Source organism: Tachypleus tridentatus, chromosome 13 (assembly GCF_004210375.1).
Source record: "Tachypleus tridentatus isolate NWPU-2018 chromosome 13, ASM421037v1, whole genome shotgun sequence".
Classification (NCBI taxonomy): Eukaryota; Metazoa; Arthropoda; class Merostomata; order Xiphosura; family Limulidae; genus Tachypleus; species Tachypleus tridentatus.
Genome location: NC_134837.1, coordinates 166,445,397 through 166,464,380, shown reverse-complemented (window position 1 = coordinate 166,464,380; position 18,984 = coordinate 166,445,397). Strand labels below are relative to the sequence as shown.

Genomic DNA, 18,984 nt, shown 5'->3' with positions numbered 1-18,984 from the left:
GCATCAATTGACTTGTAGCCCTAGCCACCCTATATACTTATGTTAAACTGTCCACCATTAAGAAAAAGGACAACTGAGCAACATGCTATTCTGCTGTGCTTCTTAGTGACACGTTATCACTAGCATTCATCAAAAGATTTCTCTGAACATATCTTTTACCCTATCATCTTTTGTGGACAAAAAATATTCTGTGCTTTAGAAGTATGCAGTTTCCCACCAAGTGTTGCCCCATTAGATTACTCTTTGTTGCATTCATTGGGTTTTACCATTCTGATGCTGTTTTCAGAAAGGAGCTTATCTTTGTGGTTTTTATGCAGTGACCCTTTCACCTTCTTTATTAAGGCATTTTAGCTCTTTGTGGTGCTAAGACTCCAGTAAAATGTCTGTATTTATCATTTTACTTGATATTCACAACTCCTCCCATCTAAATACACATGGAAGGTGCATTGCCATCCTTTTGGTGGAGGGTTGTAGTGTTGCACAGTATACATTGGCATATGTAAGAATGAAAGATTTAAGGCTCGTGACATGGCAATATGCATGTGGTACAGCTCTTTGTGGTGGAAAGAGATGAGTATATCTCTGAAATACATTTTAAGGAAGGGAAATGTTAACATTTCAATGAAAAGATGACAATTAAACAAAGTAGAAGGAATAGATAAGATGCATTCTTGTTCTCATTGTAACCATTTGCTTTCATTGTTATAGATTGTTGAGTGATTGACAAGATCAGAAAAAAATTGATCAGACTTCAACCAGAACTCACAAGAAATATTTGAAGAATGTTAATTATTGTTTTAAACCATTCTCAACGTGCAACTTAAGTTCAAGATAGAATGGTCTTGAACAAAAGTAACCTTGATGGGAATACTTTTGATCAACAACAACAAAAAAAAAAAACATTTTGGGAGTTTTGTTGTGTTTTTCAAAAGAAGAAATTGAACTATAAAATCATATAAAACTTTCCTTGAGAAATTTGTCTAGCAGAGTTTCTTTACTCTTGTCCAAAGTTACCACCAAAACTTAGCAGCTGCAGTATATTTGGCTCAAGATATTAAGGTTAAATGATAACTTACAGCAGATTTCAAATATAACAAAGTTAGTTGACAAATTAAAATGTAATATTACTTTGTGAAAATGGAAATATTTTAAAATTATTAGTCTTGGAAGTTACTATGATGCAAACAGTGGGTGGTATTGCAAGGAAACTAAAAATGATAAAGCTTGCTTACCAAATCTTAACAATATTATTTATCCCTTCCTCCCATAAAGAGAGCTGTGGTAAGACATTTAAGTTGTTTGTTTATTACTGTAATGACATTACTTTTGTCAATTATGCAACATTATAATGTCTCAAATTATAATGAGAAATATTAGTTATTTTCTGATGTGGTACTTATGACATCTCATAATTAAATAGCTCATTCAGTGCTGCCTTCTATATGTGAATGGTTTTTTTATATGCATGCCACAAGCCATGTGTTCCCCCCTTTTGTTTCATCTATTAAATAACAGTAGCATAGTGTGCTCATGTGACTCTCACTACATTCCTCAGCCGAACCTTTACTTCTCATTTGGCAACTTTTGACTACAGATATTTTCTTTTATGCATTTTCCTGTGCGATGCATAATTTAATTTTTGGTTGAAGTGATTCTTTATTTTCATACTTTTAAAATATTTTCTCTCAGTTTTTTATTTTCACTCTCTTACACAACAATTTTATGCATATTTCTTGAATTATGAATTTTGAAGTCAATATTACCACTTTGAGTATCACACTGATGACCAGTGTTTTGTTTTGGGTGAGGGTGACTTAATGGTGGATTTTTCTATCTTTATTACATTGGGAGATTGAACATTACATGGGCCAACTTTTTTTCCCCTGATGTTGCACAGGTTTCTCATGGTTTTACTGAACTTATTTTGAATGAAAAGGAGTTCGATCATCTTTTTCATCTTCCTGAGTTTGCCATTCCTTCCCAGTTCTAACCTGGAGATTCTCCTCAGCGTACATGGATTTTGTATCTCATGTTTGTGATGTTTCTTTTTTCCCTATCACTTACTTACTTTGTCTTTCCATGTTACATGAGCATTATTTTCAATCATCTTTTGGTATTTCCTTTTTCTCCTGATATTCAGGTCCATGTGAATTACTTTCTCTTCCACTTAAGTGAATTGATCAACATACACCCCCCCCCTCAAAAAACCTCTGATCAGTACACCCTTTCTTACCATTAAGTAGACTATCTATTCTTTGAACCAATGGCTGTTAGGTTCCTTATTCCCTCTTTGGAAGATGGCTTCTGAATCTAATATAAGTCTCACACATGCTTAATATTCCCACCTTTATCTTACCCTTACTACCCTTCTTGGATATATTTCTTTGTTTCCTTTGGTTTTATCTACTGATATCCTTCACATTAGCCCATATATCTTCCTCAGTTTTGGTATGGCATATGAGGTTTCTTTGTTGTTGGGACTCTATAAAAGACTCAGCTTTTTATCATGTCAATTTACCATCCCCTTATCTCAGGGACTTGTATCTTGCTTCTCTTCTTAGATATTGTCATTGATAGCATTTCTGACAGTATTGAACTGTGGGTAACATCAACTTGCCAGTAGCCCACCCTTTTAACTTTTGTGCCCCACTTGTCTTGATCAGAGTCTTCCATGCCATCTATTTCTGTTTCCTATACTTCATCTTTACATCCATTGACCATTCCTTCAAATCCAGGTACTTCCTTTCATTGAGGTCATCAATGTCATAACATCCATCATCTACAGTACTGGTAACTACTTAGTGGGTTTGGGTCTACCAGTTATTCACTGTTGGATTTTCTTCTTTGTGACTTCCTTTGGTCAATGATAAATAGGTGATTCAAATTCCTTCTCAGGATTTTTCTATTAAGTTTCTTTCCCCACCATGTATATCTCTTCATCCCAGTTTCTTTACTCCTCTTTGAGATCCTGTCAGAGGCTGTTGAAGATGCTTTTGCAATGAGCAAAAGAACTGGTTCACTATCTGTCTAGGTTTATTTATTTGTATCTTTTCATGGTACCCAAGAAAGCCAGAAATTGGAGGTTTGTCATTGATTTAGCATGCTTCAACTACTTTTTTGCATTCTCCAAGTTTACTCTGAAGTCTTTTCTTGCCCAACCTCCACATCTTTATCATACACCAGTCTTAACCTTATCTTCATTTTATTCATTTTGGGGTGATTTACCAATTTTGGGCATTCCTGTTAGGACTTGCTTTGACTCCATACTTGTTTTCTCACATCTTTTGGGCCTTTTCTTGTTATATTCATTTTCTGAGCGTATTTCATCATTATGTGGAGGACTGGCTCCTTCTACCTCATTCTGAACAGGAATCAACCACTCACAATCGCCGACTCCTTTGTGTGGCAGCTTAAATGGGCTGGTTTATTAAATTGGGGATGTCACTTCTTTAACCCACCCAACATCTAGCACATTTGGTTATCTTCTTCAACACCAATATCAGTTGCATTCTACTTTCTCCTTTATATCTATGTTTTATGAAAACTTTAGTTCACTGTAATCTCTTGGCCTAGCCAGTAACTGCTCATGAAGTCATGTTGTGTTTGGGGATGTGGTCCTCCATGACTGCATTGAATGCTCTTGGTTGTGCCTATATGAGATATCTACAGTGGAAACTTCATGAATGATGGAACCATTGTATTGGATCCTCTTTCTTCCTCCATTTCCCTTCATTCTCTGCAAGTTGATTTACTATTGTGGTCAGACAAAGCCCACATATTTGCTGCCATGCCACTTCTCTCCCATATCTGAATATACATGTTCACAGATGCTTCCCATCCAGGATTGTAGGCTTGGGTCAATCACCATGAAGCTGTGATTGTTGGCCTCAATCCAACAAGCATCTACAATGAATGGCAGTCGGACCGGGGGAATCCGACTGCCTAATTAAAACAAAGCATTGCGATGGCCGTCGGACGGTGCTGACGCAATGTGATTTCTGCCCAGTGCTCTGAATGTCAAAGAGAAGAAATTCAACCAAGCGCTGGTAAATGGTGGGAGTAACTATGACTCTCTTAAGGTAGCCAAATGCCTCATCATCTAATTAGTGACGCGCATGAAAGGATTAACGAGATTCCCACTGTCCCTATCTACTATCTAGCAAAACCACAGCCAAGGGAACGGGCTTGGAGAAATCAGCTGGGAAATATTGGATTTCTTTTCCAATATTTTTATTGTTTATATATATAAACAATATATATAGTTCTTATATATTGACAATCATACTATTTTTGGATATGTTTGCAATTAATTTTCACAGGACATTGTACAGCTTCATTTATATTCTGTTATATTCCAATAGGTCCTTTTTTCCTAAAATGTTAATAACTGGAGGAGGAGATAAGGCTTTCTCTCCTATTTGCTTTCCATCCATTTCCCATTTTTATGAACACTGCTCTATATCATTCTTACAGGATGACATGGCCTTTTGATTCTATTTGCACAACCACTGATAATAATGTATTACTTTACTAGATGATGTGATATCTTTATATGATTTACACAATGACATGGATGACTTATACCATTTACACTACAATGGATTTGATCCATTACTTGACTAGTTGACATGGTCTTCTACTGTTATTTTACACAAACAGCAAAGTTGATACATCACCTTACTGTGTGACAAGGTTTCCTGTTACACATTCAGTTCATGCTGAGTTGGTCTGTTACAAATGTAGTTCAACCCTTTGATTAGGAGCATTCACCTAACTGTTTGCATGAACATTTGTTCCTAAGCATTGAGGCTTCAGATTCAAGTGAACCAATCAACATAAGTTCTCACACAAATTGATTTCTTCCTCTTGATGCTGGATGGTCATTTCTGGATTACTGTAGCAATGATGATCCTTGTGTCATGCAAAGTAATGGTGTGGGTTTTGATCACTGATTCTCAGGCTTAAGGTAGATGGTCAGGTCCTCATCCTACTCCTAAGTGGATGTCAGGACCCAACAAAGAGCTTTTGGACATAGTTGATTAGCCAGATATAGCCCGATGTGTCCTAGCCACTTTATACCTAACAATTTCTGCCTTTGTGTTTTATGAATTATACACATGGGCAAAAAGTATTCCTAGCTCATAAATGGTGCAATTCCTCTCTTCTGAGCTTTGTATCTATTTCTTTTATTGCCAGGGGTGTCCTGCCAACACTTAGGAGTGCTTCTGTTATTCCTTTGTGCTGGTCCCTCTTGCTTCTCATTGTTGATTCTAGCTAAATCTTGTGAGAGAGGTAAGTACTATATTGGAAGCTATAGTTTTCCTGCACTGAAAATGTTTATCTGATGGGCACTTGCTTCCTCTCACACTTTCCACCTTTTTTCACTATTTCTCTGATGCTCACACTTTCTGTCAAACTTTGAAGTAAAGGTTTGGTAAAGAAGTGTAGAGGTAGTCACAAGAATCATGTGAGCATTCTAAGCTGTTGCTGTTTAGTGGATGATGCATGATATTTGCTTACCTACATTAGTACATTTTTTTCTTTTTAAGCCAAAGTAAGTTTCATTTTTAATCTTGGGCAAATAAGAAAGGTCTTTCTAGCAGAATGATAATATTACTATTTATTGGATAGGAAATGTGAATCTCAGTCATTAAACAGAAATAATGTTAGCATATCTGATTTTTTGTGTAATTGTTTAGTGTATACATGTTCATTGTGTCTACTATATGTTTATATTTCACATAGGACTGAAGAAGTATTTTCAATGCAGAATCTTCTCTTTAAGTCACTTGGGCTTGTGAGAACTACCTTACCAACAATATTAGCTCATTTTAGAGCTACAGGTGTGTTATCCTTGAGCAAGCTTACATACCTATTTAGTTCTAATGCATTGCTAATTGAATTGCAAAAATATTGAGCAAATCTTCTAATGCAGTCATCTCCTACTCCACTAGTGTGGATGGTTCTTTCTTTCTTTGAGACATGAGCATCCTTGGAATCGTCCATTTCTTTGGATTACCTTCTGTGGTCATTACAAAATCAATGGAACATTTGTATGCATACTATAAATTCTATGGTGACCTTATCAGATTTCAGGCTGCTTGAATTTGGCTGATGGTTAAACAGCATTAACATGACAGTGGGTGTTCCTCTTCCACCCCCCACATCCAGAGATGCATCTTTTCATGGATGTGGAAATTGCGAACCTATGGACAAAAGAGAAATCTGCTCTCCACATCAATCTTTTATCTCATTCTAACAGAGCTCTTCCCATAGAATTAATGCTTCATCCACAAGTTTTTCATTGGATCTGCTCATGGCTCAGGCACCTCAGATCAGACCTTTTGTCACTCCAAAGAATGCCCAACTCTCATTCTTTTGGTCTCCTGTCTCTCACCCTTTGGTCTTTGGCATGGATGCTCTCAGATAGGATTGGAAATACTTTAATTTTTATATGTTCTTCTGATTCATCTGTTATTCAAGGTTCTTGTACTGATTCTCTCCTCCTCCTATTGAGTTCTGGTGGTACTGTTTTGGCTGGGTCATCATTGATTTCTATTCTTTCAGTATCTTCAGAAATATCAATCTGTTTCACTCTGGCCATCCCTCTTCAGCTTCAGTTGAACATTTTTCATTCTACAGTTACCATTCTCTGGCTTCAATCTTGGCTTTTATGAGGTTCAGTGGATGAGGTCAGGGATCAATCTCTGGGGTAGCACCTTTTATTGTTATGGTTCATTATGGATTTTTCATTGGATGTTTGTAAATGGAAATGGTCTACCTATCATAAGTGGTCTCGAAGACATGGTTTAATCCTACTCGTACCACTGTGCCACTTTTCTTTCATTATTTCTTAAATGGATAATTTGACAAAGGTTTGCCACCTTTGCCTGTTTTGCTGTATATGGTGGCTTTGGATGCACTTTGTCTTTATGGGAAATGTAAAGTTTTGAATCCAGTTTTGTCTATACCTCTAAACTTTTTTTGGGTTATTTATCCTCATTGTCCTCTTTCACTTCCTAATTGTGATATATCAGTACTTCTCAATGTCTTATTTAATTCACCCTTTGTTACATTATTATTGTGTTCTCTGTTTGATTAATACTTTTGTTTTTTTATTATTGGGTAGCAGACCTTGACATTTGGATATGTTTGCAATTAATTTTCACAGGACATTGTACAGCTTCATTTATATTCTGTTACATTCCAATAGGTCCTTTTTCCCTAAAATGTTAATAACTGGAGGAGGAGATAAGGCTTTCTCTCCTATTTGCTTTCCATCCATTTCCCATTTTTATGAACACTGCTCTATATCATATATTATGCCTGGTTCAGGCTCTTGGATGTTATAAAGGTCTTTGTCACTCTTTGTTTATCAATTAGTGTCCTAACGTGTAATGTGACTTATCCCCTGTAACTTTGACTAGTTGGGTTTGCCAGTTTGTGCATAAGTAAGTACTCTGGGATTTTATTGGAGGAATGGAGATTTCTTTGGGTTTCATCTGATAAACTATGCTATATTTTGATGTTCCTGTCAGATTGGTTGCATCACTCATGGAGGAGATCCACAGATTGATATGTGGACCATGCATAATATATTTATATCTCAATATTTACGTGTTTTGGCAGTTGCATCCTCAAAAGGTTATAGGCCACTCCACATAGCTGTTCTCTATACCCCAGTTTATTTGTAAAAGAGATGAGTAACTCAATTTATTTTGTGTTTATTTCTGTTATTTGTCAGGGTCTTTCTATCACTTTCCTTTGGATCCTACTCTGTGGTAGGTGTTGCTTGGTCAGATATGCTTATTTCCAAATATGAAATACCTACCAGTAGACCAATCTCAAATTTTCTGATTTTAATGAGTTTTGTTTAGATGGTGTTGCATAAGACCACCTTATGTACTTTGTAGGGTGGTACACAATTATAACACAAAGACAGATATACTATTGGACTGCCACTCATAGACTATCATGAGTGAAGTTTAAGAAGGATTTTTCCCTCACTCTTTAATCCTTGATTGAATAATTGAATAAATCTGGGTTGGTTTCCTATTCAAAATAGGAAACATGGTTCACCTACTGCACTATCTCAGAAGTATTTTTCCTCATGGATCCCTAATGCAAGTATCTCCCCATTTCTCATAGTGGAGCATGATAGTTCTTACCATTCCAGGTTTGTAATTGCTGGGGCAGTAGACAGAGGTTTATTCTCCCTGACTGAACTCGTACTCATTATTCTACTCAATGAAAAGAGGGCAAAACTGATGCCCTCCTACCAATAACACTGGATGATTTTCCTGCTTGTACGGGAGGAGCAGGACAAACTTATGCAGGAGTCTCCTTGTAACACCTGTTCAGAGATGACTCTCTGCTATCCTGTTGAGTTGTGTATAGTTTTTCTCTGTGGTCATTTTCTATATTTCAAGAATTAGGAAAGAAGTTCCTTCACTCCTCATAACTTCACATGCAGAGCATCATTCCCTGTGCTATTAGTTGAACTTAGTTTGCTCCACATCATTCTTATAATCCTGATGACATGAGATGTGGCTTTGCCTTTCAGGTTAGGAAGCTAGGATTCTGTTAACCTTTATTTAGGAATTAATTTTCTAAGACAAATGATTATATTTGTATGATTATAACATTGTTATTACTACTGATTATGATTTTTAAGTACTAAGTACTAATTGTCACCTTTGTGTCTTTGTCTTCTATCTCTTTCAACTGGAAACTGATTATGTTTATAATGTGGGTTAAAAACACAATGAAATTATTTTGATACTTCATTAAAATGAAGGTTCTTAACCATATTCCTGATTAGAGTTGAGCAATCAGTGGAATATTTAAATTAATAAATCATTGGGCTCAGTACTATGTCACGTTCAAATATTTTCTTACTTTCACATGAGGCTTGGATAGTTGGAATAATCAAAAATAGTAATAATTGGAAACCTTAGTTGATTATTTTCATTAATTGTGACACTAGTCAATGTAACTGATTAACTTGGAATTAATTGAAAATGATAATGAGAAATTATGACCATTCAAGCATGACCAGTAAAATGTTTTGTTTGTTTTATGTGGCTTAGAAGTTTCAGAAAATTAAGATCAAATATTTTTTCATTAGTTTGTTTATATGTCTCTGCTGAGTAATCTGAATTAGTATAGTCTAAAGTTGACCTTGGCTGTTAGTGTACTGCTTAGTAGTTTCTGAATTGTAAAATTAAGTATTTTAACCTGTACAAAATATGTATCTGATAATTTTTGATACAGTACAAATGTCATTTATACCAAATCAAAAAATGTGCAATTTATTCTCTAACATAAATTTAAACACGTGTGTTTTGTAGTATAATTTTTTTTTAAATCTTCACATTATGTAAATGCTTAAATACAGTCCATTTACTTCTGATGCAAAGCTCTGTTTTTCTAGTGGTAAGCTGACTTCACCTCGATGGAAAACCTTTAAAGGGTCAAAGTTCCGAGTGAAAGAAAAAATACGGCTAAACAATATAATCTGGAGGGCATGGCATATTCAATGTAAGTATCATCAAATGTAAGCATTACTTTTAGGTAACAAACAGTTTTGTCATAAATTTGAAATGAACACCATTATATATTAAAGAATATTAAAAAAGATATATGTGAAGGTGTATTGATATGACCATTGTATTTCAAATATTTAATAGTTTGTTCCTTTTATATTACATGATTATATTTGTATGATTATAACATTGTTATTACTACTGATTATGATTTTTAAGTACTAAGACTTTATAACAGAATTACAAGTTAGTGCAGTTTTTGATCAAATAAATGGTGCTAACTCAGAAAATGAAAGCAGTAGTATGACAATGACGTCTATTACTTATGAATAAGCAGCAAGCTTTCTCTCTAAGTATGACAATTTTAATGAAATGTTATTGCCTATAAGAAAAACTTAGTATTTTACTTAACAATACATAAATGATAAATATAATGGATTTTATAGATCAGGTGCAATTTATCCACTAATGTTTACCAGTCATAAATATATTAGAACATTATTATTACATTAGTTTTGAAGAAGATAATGAGCATATCAATTTCTCTACCACCTGTATAACATACATTCAAGCTTATTTCTATATACTGTGCCACAAAACTTGTAATTTTTTGTCTTAGTGACGGCAGTACATGCTATTACTTTTTTGCTGTTGCAATGTTTTATTACCTATTTGAAAACACTTGTAATCTATAAATCAAAGTAAAAATTCAATCATTTTTCAAAAGTTAAACTATTTCTCAGTAAAAACTGAGAACTTTTGAGAAGGTAACTTGTGTCATTTGATAATCTTGCTGGTATTTTTATTTTGTAGTTATATTGAGATGTAAACCAGTTGTTTGCCAGTTTGCTTCTCATTCAGAAATAGATGCTCACAATAGACCTGAGGTATGTTGAAACATCAAAAAATGTGTTTGTAATAGGTTATTTCATGTAAAATAGATGTTTTAGTTCATAATAATAATTGTATTAGCAAAATTCTGAAACTTTTAACTTGTGTTTATGTATGCTTACATGGTTTTATAACTTAATAATCAATTTAAATGAAGTTTTATGATAAAGAACTTAACAATAAAATAAATCAGATCTTGTATAATACCATGCTTACTTGGCTTACTTGTCATATCATTTCTTTAGCACTTCACATTCTCATAAGCAAAGGGCAAGACAAAACAAAATTATGTATAAAACAAGTCAAACAAAGGATCTAATTGAACAAAAACAAAGTAAATCTCTGACTTTTACTTGAACATGTCAAACATGAAAACATGGTCAAATTAAAAAAAAAAAATTAGTGAAAGCTAGTTGAAAATAAACATAACTGTTCTTTCTTTTTTTGAAAGCTGGTCCACATAATTATTAGCCTAACATAGTTTTTTTTAAAGATAAACAAATATATACTGTGACATTTATTTCTGTTCAATTGAGTTATCTTAAAGTCTTACTAATATATAACTTGTAGATAAATGATTTTGGTAAATAAGTTTTTATCACCATTAATTAAAGACCTATAAATTGAAAATATAAAATTTGAAGCAAAGAAGGTTTTTTGGGTGAAAAGAAAGGTAAACAGGTAATTACTTTTATGTTTCTTTAAAAAGGAGTATGAACACACAGTAATGTGTACTTAAGTATAGTGACACTATAAGGAGGAAGAAACGGATAATCGACTGAGCATGATAGTGTTTAGTAAGTAGAGATTAGCAGAGACAAAAATTGGCTGCCTCATTACTCTATGATGCTTGCAAATAACAGGTAAAATTGAACTGTAGCATCATTTGAGTGCTTAATTGTCATTATTTAGTGTTTCATAGTTTTCAATAAATCCAAATATATTTTGAAAAGTGTTACTAAAGTGAAATACTGAGAACAAGCTGAATAGCCAAAGAGCTTTTTTTTTTCTTCTTCTTCTTCACATATACTAGCAAAAAAATGAGGGAAGTTTTTACAATGGTTTTACTACGACAGAAAAACATTTTAAGTGCACTTGGAAACAGGCTATCCCTAAGCACAATAGTATCATGTAGGGATGGACCAAGAAAATAAAGATCACTGCTTTCAATCTGTTACACTGTGGTGCTTGCAAGTAACTACTAAAAGTAGATTTATCGTCTTTTTTGAGCACCTAATTAAGATTATCAAATGTTTCACAGCTTGTGTGACAGTAGTTTTGTAGGAAAATTACTGTATAGCAGTGAGTTGAACTTGTATATTATTTCCATGTTTCATAAATAAGTTTCATTTCTGGTCACTTGATGTAAGCACAAATTCCCAAAACAATTTCAGTAAAATAAGTAAATGAAGTGTAAAATGAATTAATATTCAAAGTTTCAAGGAGATTGAGTATTTTTTGCAACTAACAGATCTATGTACATGTTATTTATGTCTGAGTTTAAGAACACCAGTTTTTAAACATTAAAATAATATATTATATAGCAATATATTTATTCTTTGATAGATTGTTTAGGCAGAGTATTCATGATGAAACTTTGTAGAATGGATGACCACTGCCTGCTGTGGAGACACAAATGTAGAAGATGACTTTTCAAAAGTCTTTTGCCTTTGATCTTTAAGTCAGTGTGTGAAACTAAACTAAAACTAAACTACCGTGGCAGGGGTTCAGTTTAGAGAGAGAGAAATCAGAAGAGTTCTCTCTCCAACTGGGGTGTTCAGGAACTTTGTAGTTCCTCTTCGTCCCCTTTCGTGGATTGAATAATAATCTTTCACACAGATGTGTATGTCAGTGTGTGTAGGTGCTTACAGTCTTTTATAGTGTCCTGGTGGATTATGTAGAGCATGTTGTGATTGGTTGGATTATGACTTTTTCTGATTGGAGGAGAGATTTCCTGTAGATTCAACCAATAGCAGCCACAGGTTACTCGCCTCTAATCCAGAATCTCTGTTAAGTGAATATAAAGATAGTACAAGACTCATGAAAACACAAAATTCAGCCATTGCAGAGCATGTCACATCAACTGGACACAGAATAAACTGGGAGAAAACTAGAATCATCAACACACATAAATTCTGGAAGACAAGAAAAATCAAAGAATCATTTTACATTAATGCTATTAAACCTTCACTTAACAGAGATTCCAAATTAGAGTATACTGACTCGAAGATGAAAGGCAGAAGACTTTAGAAACATCATTCTCCACACTTGTGTCTCCACAACAGGCAGTTGCTGTCCATTCTACAAAGTTTCAACAATATACGTTTCTTCAAATTTTCAGTGGGATCAAGTCTGACAACTGTGTGTATGGTATCTCACTTCATGGTCTGATATCTGTATGATGTTCTCCCTATTAATCCACATGACTCTAGGATGTTGTGGAGTTGATTGTGTGCACATGCTTTGAGTTAGGATGAAGTTGAAAACATGGGTGTTGTAAATATCTTGAGAGTGTTAGTCCAGTGCTTCACAATACTTTTACTGTCTTGGAGGAACCACTCCTACTTTACTGGCCCCCAGTATTATCCAAAATTAGAGAAACTGACAAAACTGATGTGGTATTAACAATATATTTTACCACTAAATTATAAAAATAAATGTTCACTTATCAACATATATCAATGAAATTCCATAAGAAAATAAAATGAGGGAGCAAATAATGGAGGGACAAAAAGTAAAAAGTATGATGTAGGATGGCAATTCCAAAAAACTGTAGAAACAAGAATAAGTTACAAAAATCCTTACATAAGTAACCAGTAAGTACTGAGTCAATCATATGAGCTTGTAGGTATTAGCCACTGTAATATTGTACAGCACTATTCAGTTTAAATGCTTTTATTCAAACCAGAATTCATGCAACTGACAAGTATACATCATTTGATTTTAAGTAAAACTTATAAAGATTTGGCTATTTGTTACTGCATTGCTAATAAATTTTATATGGTTTTATGAATTCATCCCTACCTTGTTTCTGGACTTTTCAGGATTGCCTTCACTCTATCATGCTTAATTTTTGCTCATTCTTTTTTAATTTTTTTTAACTTCTAATATATAAAGCCATGTCTCTGAATTTGTATTGTCCAATATTTCATCTGTTATTGTTGTTTAAAGTTCTAATAAAATGTAAAACACTCCTGAACTCTCTCATAAAAGAATTGTACTGAACTACTTTAGGCTTTTACAAATAGACACATTTTTATCATCAAACGCCTTCAATTCTTGTTATTTGGCTATACTGAGTTATAATGTATGTATGGTTAAGTCTAAATAGTTAAGATGTCTATAGTGAATTACTAATGTGACTTTATTTTTACTTAAGTAGAATTTTACATTATTTTTATTACTAAGTTCTTTGAAATCTTATCACAAAGACCTTCCATAGATGAGAAGATAATTGTGAGGAGTATTTAATATTAATACTTTGATACAATTCGATTTGATAGGTTTTATCAAATAGATAGATATGATATGTCAGCAATAAGTTTGAAACAGAAAATTTAAACTATAGCTGAGAATTTAAACAAAAGTTCTTGTAATCAAAAAAATAATTTTCAAAAAGTGAAAATCTGCCATATCCACTATAATCACAGTTTTTGGATGTCACCAAAGAGTTCCAGTGACTGATTAAACTGTAATTGTGGGAGATGCATTGTTTGTTTTTCTTTTTGATCACAATGAACCTGTTGAGGGAAGTCCCTTTGAAGCTTGTTTATTGTGTCTTTTTCTTCATTCAAGAAATATTTTATGATTAGATGTAGGTTTTTCTTTTTAACCTTCTTTAATATTCTTTAGTGCACTTACATTGGCTAATGTATCTCTAATACTCCTTTTGTTAGCCAATGGCCACTGTCTTAATTCTGTAGCATAACTTTTCAAGTTGCTTTGTGACATGAGTGTACAGGCAATTCAAATATTTATGACTCATTATGCAACTCTTTGCTGCTTTTTGAACAGTTTGTTCGTTTTGAAATTACCTTGGTGACTCCACATGAAATTTTATCACATCTGTGTTGATTCCCAAATTTTGTGTCCTGTTTGTGTAGCTATTTCTATCTCTGAAGTAGGTTACTACCATTGTTTTAATCTTCTCTGAGAATACTTATAATTGTCATTGGTATGTTACCTATGGCTTAATTGATTTTGCATTTTACATCTTTTAAAACAATTTTGGATTTGTGAAAATAGACAGCTATACCTTAAATCTATCATGTTTTGTGTTCTTATCCTTGGTATCTGTTGTAATTGGAGAGCAATTTTACCATGGCTGGATTGACAATTATGGCCTTTTCACTTAAGCTTTCTATATTCAGTTTTACTAGCTGAATAAAGAAGATTTCTAGTTGACATAAGGTCTTTGCTGAGTGAAAAGTTTCAATGAACCTTTCACTTCTTGACTTTTTTGAACAATTTTCAATGCTTTCAACCTTTTTCTTTTCAATCAATGATTCAAAACTTGGTTTCTTGGGGCATAAGGTTTTCTGTAAATTTTTTTCTTCATTTGGCAAACTGAAAGTAGTACATTGCAACCTGTAATGTTTTGCTTCCATTGCATAACTTGAGTGATACCCAAATTGATATTTAACTGTATACCCTGTAATATAATTTAATATCCATTTTTGTATGTCTTTCCATGTATTATCCAAAAATAGTAGATTTTTTTGTTAAGTTTCAGTTGTCAGTAAAGATATAGTGCTTGTATTACCTAATAATGTTCTATATATCTTATATATGCAAAATATATGTTTTTAGCATTACCATCTCTAGTTGTTATGTATCACTGATAGCATATTGTGTAGCTTTGTGTTGAACAACAAACAAACTACTGAGAAATCTTATTGATACTACACAAGCTTTACTTGTTAACTATTTCCAAAACTACTAATTCTCTTGGTCTGGCATGGTCAGGTGGTTAGAGTGCTTTACTTGCAATCTGAAGGTTGCAGATTTGAATCCCTGTATTCACCCTTTCAGCTGTGAAAGCATTATAATGTTATAGTCAATCTCACTGTTTGTTGGTAAAAGATCAGCTCAAGAGTTGATGGTGATTGGTGATGACCAGCTGCCTTCCCTCTAGTCTTGCACTGCTAAATTAGGGACAGCTGGTGCAGATAGCTCTAGTGTAGCTTTGTGTGAAATTCAAAAACAAACGAATAAAACTAATTATCTTGCTAGTCCCAACAGTACTTAAGTTTGTTTTTTTTTGTTACTCTTGCTACAACATGTTTTGCTATTGCCCTACAGACTTAGTTTTTAATATGTTTGTACTTTGGTACATTTCTATTTTTGTAGGTGTCTTCATTACTAATCTCTTTGTCCATGTAATCCAGGTGAACAAGCTTGTGGGTGAATGGCTACTTTGTGACTAACATGACAACTTACCTACTAACTTAATTTAGGTGGTATTAGTAGTTATCATAAAACAAGTCATAATTTAACTGGATTAATCCAATTCTTTTTTAGTAGGAGATGGTGTATAATAGATGGTTGTTGTCCATGTTATTTTTCAAAAGAATTTGTGGTAGTTGCTCTACAGTATCATTCCTAGTTGGAATTGTAACATCCTGATTGCAAGTTATTTAATCTGTCATCCACTTGACTAACCATCATTTACGTAATTAATATCTTAAGTTATTATTTCAGTTCACTTTTATGATAATCTTTGTCTTACATTTATTAACAAATAATTTGATGTATGATCTTAGTTAAGACTAGTTATTTTCCTACTAATTTGCTTTATTAGGTCATCAGTTTTGATAACTGATTCTCAAAGCTAATTTTAAAAATACTTTTACTTGCAGTTTATGGAAATGGCTATTAAACTATTGCTGGGAAATTATTACCAGATATGTGTTGTTCAAAACCATGGCATTTGATATGGGAACATTTTCCTCAGTTTGTTAACCTTTCCTTTGACCATGCCTCCTTAATGTAGAACTGTATTCTACATTGTATTCTATATTGCATTATTGTATTTCTTTTTTTTTTTTTATGTTAATATTAGCTTCTCATCAGAGCAAGCTTCTTACGTATAAAGCATAACTAAAAGATCTACCTGGTAATGAGAACAACTAATTAATTCTACTTTTTTCATGTTCTTGCTTATAAAGATTAGAAAGCATTGTTTCATCAGCTGGGCATCTTAACTGTTCATGGCATTTGTGGGTTGTATATTGAGTATTTATAAAATATTTGCATAGAAAATTCTGTTGTAAACTAAGTAATAGTGAAATAACTGCTACAAGAAATTTAACATATAAGATCCTTTTAAAATGTATGCAGCTTCTAGTTTTATTACTGTATTTATTACTGAGAACATATTGGTTTTGAATTCCTTTTCAGGCAGTTGTTATGGAAGGGAAGTATTGGAGAAGAAAGCTAACAAGTGTAAAATCAGAATATATGAAGTGGAGGCTGTTTTTCAAGCAGATTGATAAAACTCAAAAACATGAGAAATATGACATTGTAAGTACACATACAGAGACAGATTTGAACTAATGATTTATAAAATATTTTAAAGATTGCTATGTGTACTATTATTGAATTGCTTCTCTACATGTTTATTTTGTAATTTAATTAAGATATGGTACAAAATTGTTTTCTTACCAACTGGATATGTATACACTGCTAGCCAAAATCTTAAGGCCAATGAACATAAAGAAAAAATATGCATTTTGCATTGTTAGACTTGGCCACTTATTTGAGTAGAGTATGAAAGATGAAAAAAAGAAAAGGGAAAATAAAAATAAAAACTTTTAGCATTTAATAGGAAAAATGTGAACACTATGAAATTAGCCTAAATACTAGCTGGTCAAAAGTTTAAGACCAGACCAAAAAGAAGTCCTAAACAGGGTAGGAAGTGCCCAACAAGAGGTCTCAGTCATGAGTTGTCCAGCCGTCATTGCTAACAACTGCAAACATTTACTTTGGCATGGTCAATATAAACATTTGCAGAAGGTTGACTGGAATGCTATTCCAAGTGGTGAAGATGGCTTCACGAAGATTATGCACTGTTTGTAATTGACGTCCATTTCTATAGACTTCCCTTGCCAACACCTCCAAACATTTTCAATGGGTTTCAGTTTGGGCGACACGCTGGATGGTTCAAAAGAATCATGTTATTTGCCATGAAAAAGTCCTTCATCCTGCAGAAATTGTGGATTGCAGTATTGTCCTGCTGAAAGATCCAGTCATTTCCACACAAGTGAGAACCTTCAGTCAATAAGGATGCTCTCTCCAACATGCTAGTGTAGCCAGCTGCTGTTTGAAGCCCCATTGTTCCATAGAAGGAGAAAGCACCACCCCAGATCATGATGAAACCTCCTATACTGTCATGTAAAAAATGTCTCCTGTGGGATATCCTTATTGTGCCAGTAACATTGGAAGCCATTTGGACCATCCAGGTTAAATTTTTTCTCATCAGAGAACAAAACCTTCTTCCACTTTTCTACATCCCATGTTTGGTGCTTCTCAGCAAAGTTTAACCAAGCTGTTTTGTGTTGTGAAGGAGGTGTGGCCTTTGAAGACTTTTACAGTTTTTAAACTCTTTCTGTCGTAGATGCTGTCTTATTCTTCGTGAGCTGCATTCTGCATCCATAAGGGCTTTAATCTGGTTCGATGATCGGCTGGTGTCTTGCCGGACAACCCATTAAATCCTCCTCCTCAACGCCGGTGAAATTTTCGTGGGCCAACCACTTGAAATTTTCATTCTGTATCCCTCAAGGTCTTTTAAGAAATTTGCAACAGCACTTATCTATACCCAATCTTGCCAGCAATGGCACGTTGAGAGAGACCTTGCTTATGCAGCTCCATAATTCTGCCACATTCAAACTCGGTCAACTTTTTAGCCTTTGCCATGTTTTTACCCAATGTAACACAGGAGATATCAGTGGGAGATGTTTACAATGCTAATGCCTGAACACAAATGACTAAAGTTCATTATGTGTTTACCTATTAATGCTTTGTTTCAGTATGGTCTTAAACTTTTGACCAGCTAGTATTTAGGTTAATTTCATAGTGTTCACATTTTCCCTATTAAATGCTAAAAGTTTTTTTATTTTTATTTTCCCTTTTCTTATTTTCATCTTTTGAAGCTCTTCTAAAATTAGTGGTTGAGTCTAACAAAGCAAAATGCATATTTTTAATTTATGTTCATTGGCCTTAAGATTTTGGCCAGTAGTGTATATATTGTAGAAATGGATTAATTTTCAATGACAAATCATTGTGCTCAAAGACATTAGTAGTTTATCTCACCTCTACCTTACCACGTAGAAAATTATTAGAATTTTTTATTTTTTAAATTAATACATTATATATAATGGTAAGATTTATTTTTGTGTGGTTTTTGACATATTACTTTTGCTAAATGAAATACTCAAAAGTAACAACAGCATTCTTGAGGATTTATTTACCATCTAAGAAGCAATGACTGCTATTCTGCTTAGCACACAGCAGAAACAGTTTCAGATGTGAAAATGTGTGTAATAATCAT

The 18,984-nt window shown here is 33.5% G+C and overlaps 1 protein-coding gene across 3 annotated transcripts in view; it reads left to right on the top strand.

The window, feature by feature from the left end:
• LOC143238141 (uncharacterized) overlaps nucleotides 1-18,984 on the top strand; it is a 66,929-nt gene that overhangs the window by 9,552 nt on the left and 38,393 nt on the right. For all 3 annotated transcript variants that reach the window (XM_076478108.1, XM_076478110.1, XM_076478109.1), the window contains 3 exons: nucleotides 9,434-9,540; nucleotides 10,359-10,432; nucleotides 16,836-16,958. In XM_076478108.1, the coding sequence (XP_076334223.1) occupies nucleotides 9,434-9,540; nucleotides 10,359-10,432; nucleotides 16,836-16,958 (304 nt within the window). The remainder of the gene's footprint in view (nucleotides 1-9,433; nucleotides 9,541-10,358; nucleotides 10,433-16,835; nucleotides 16,959-18,984) is intronic.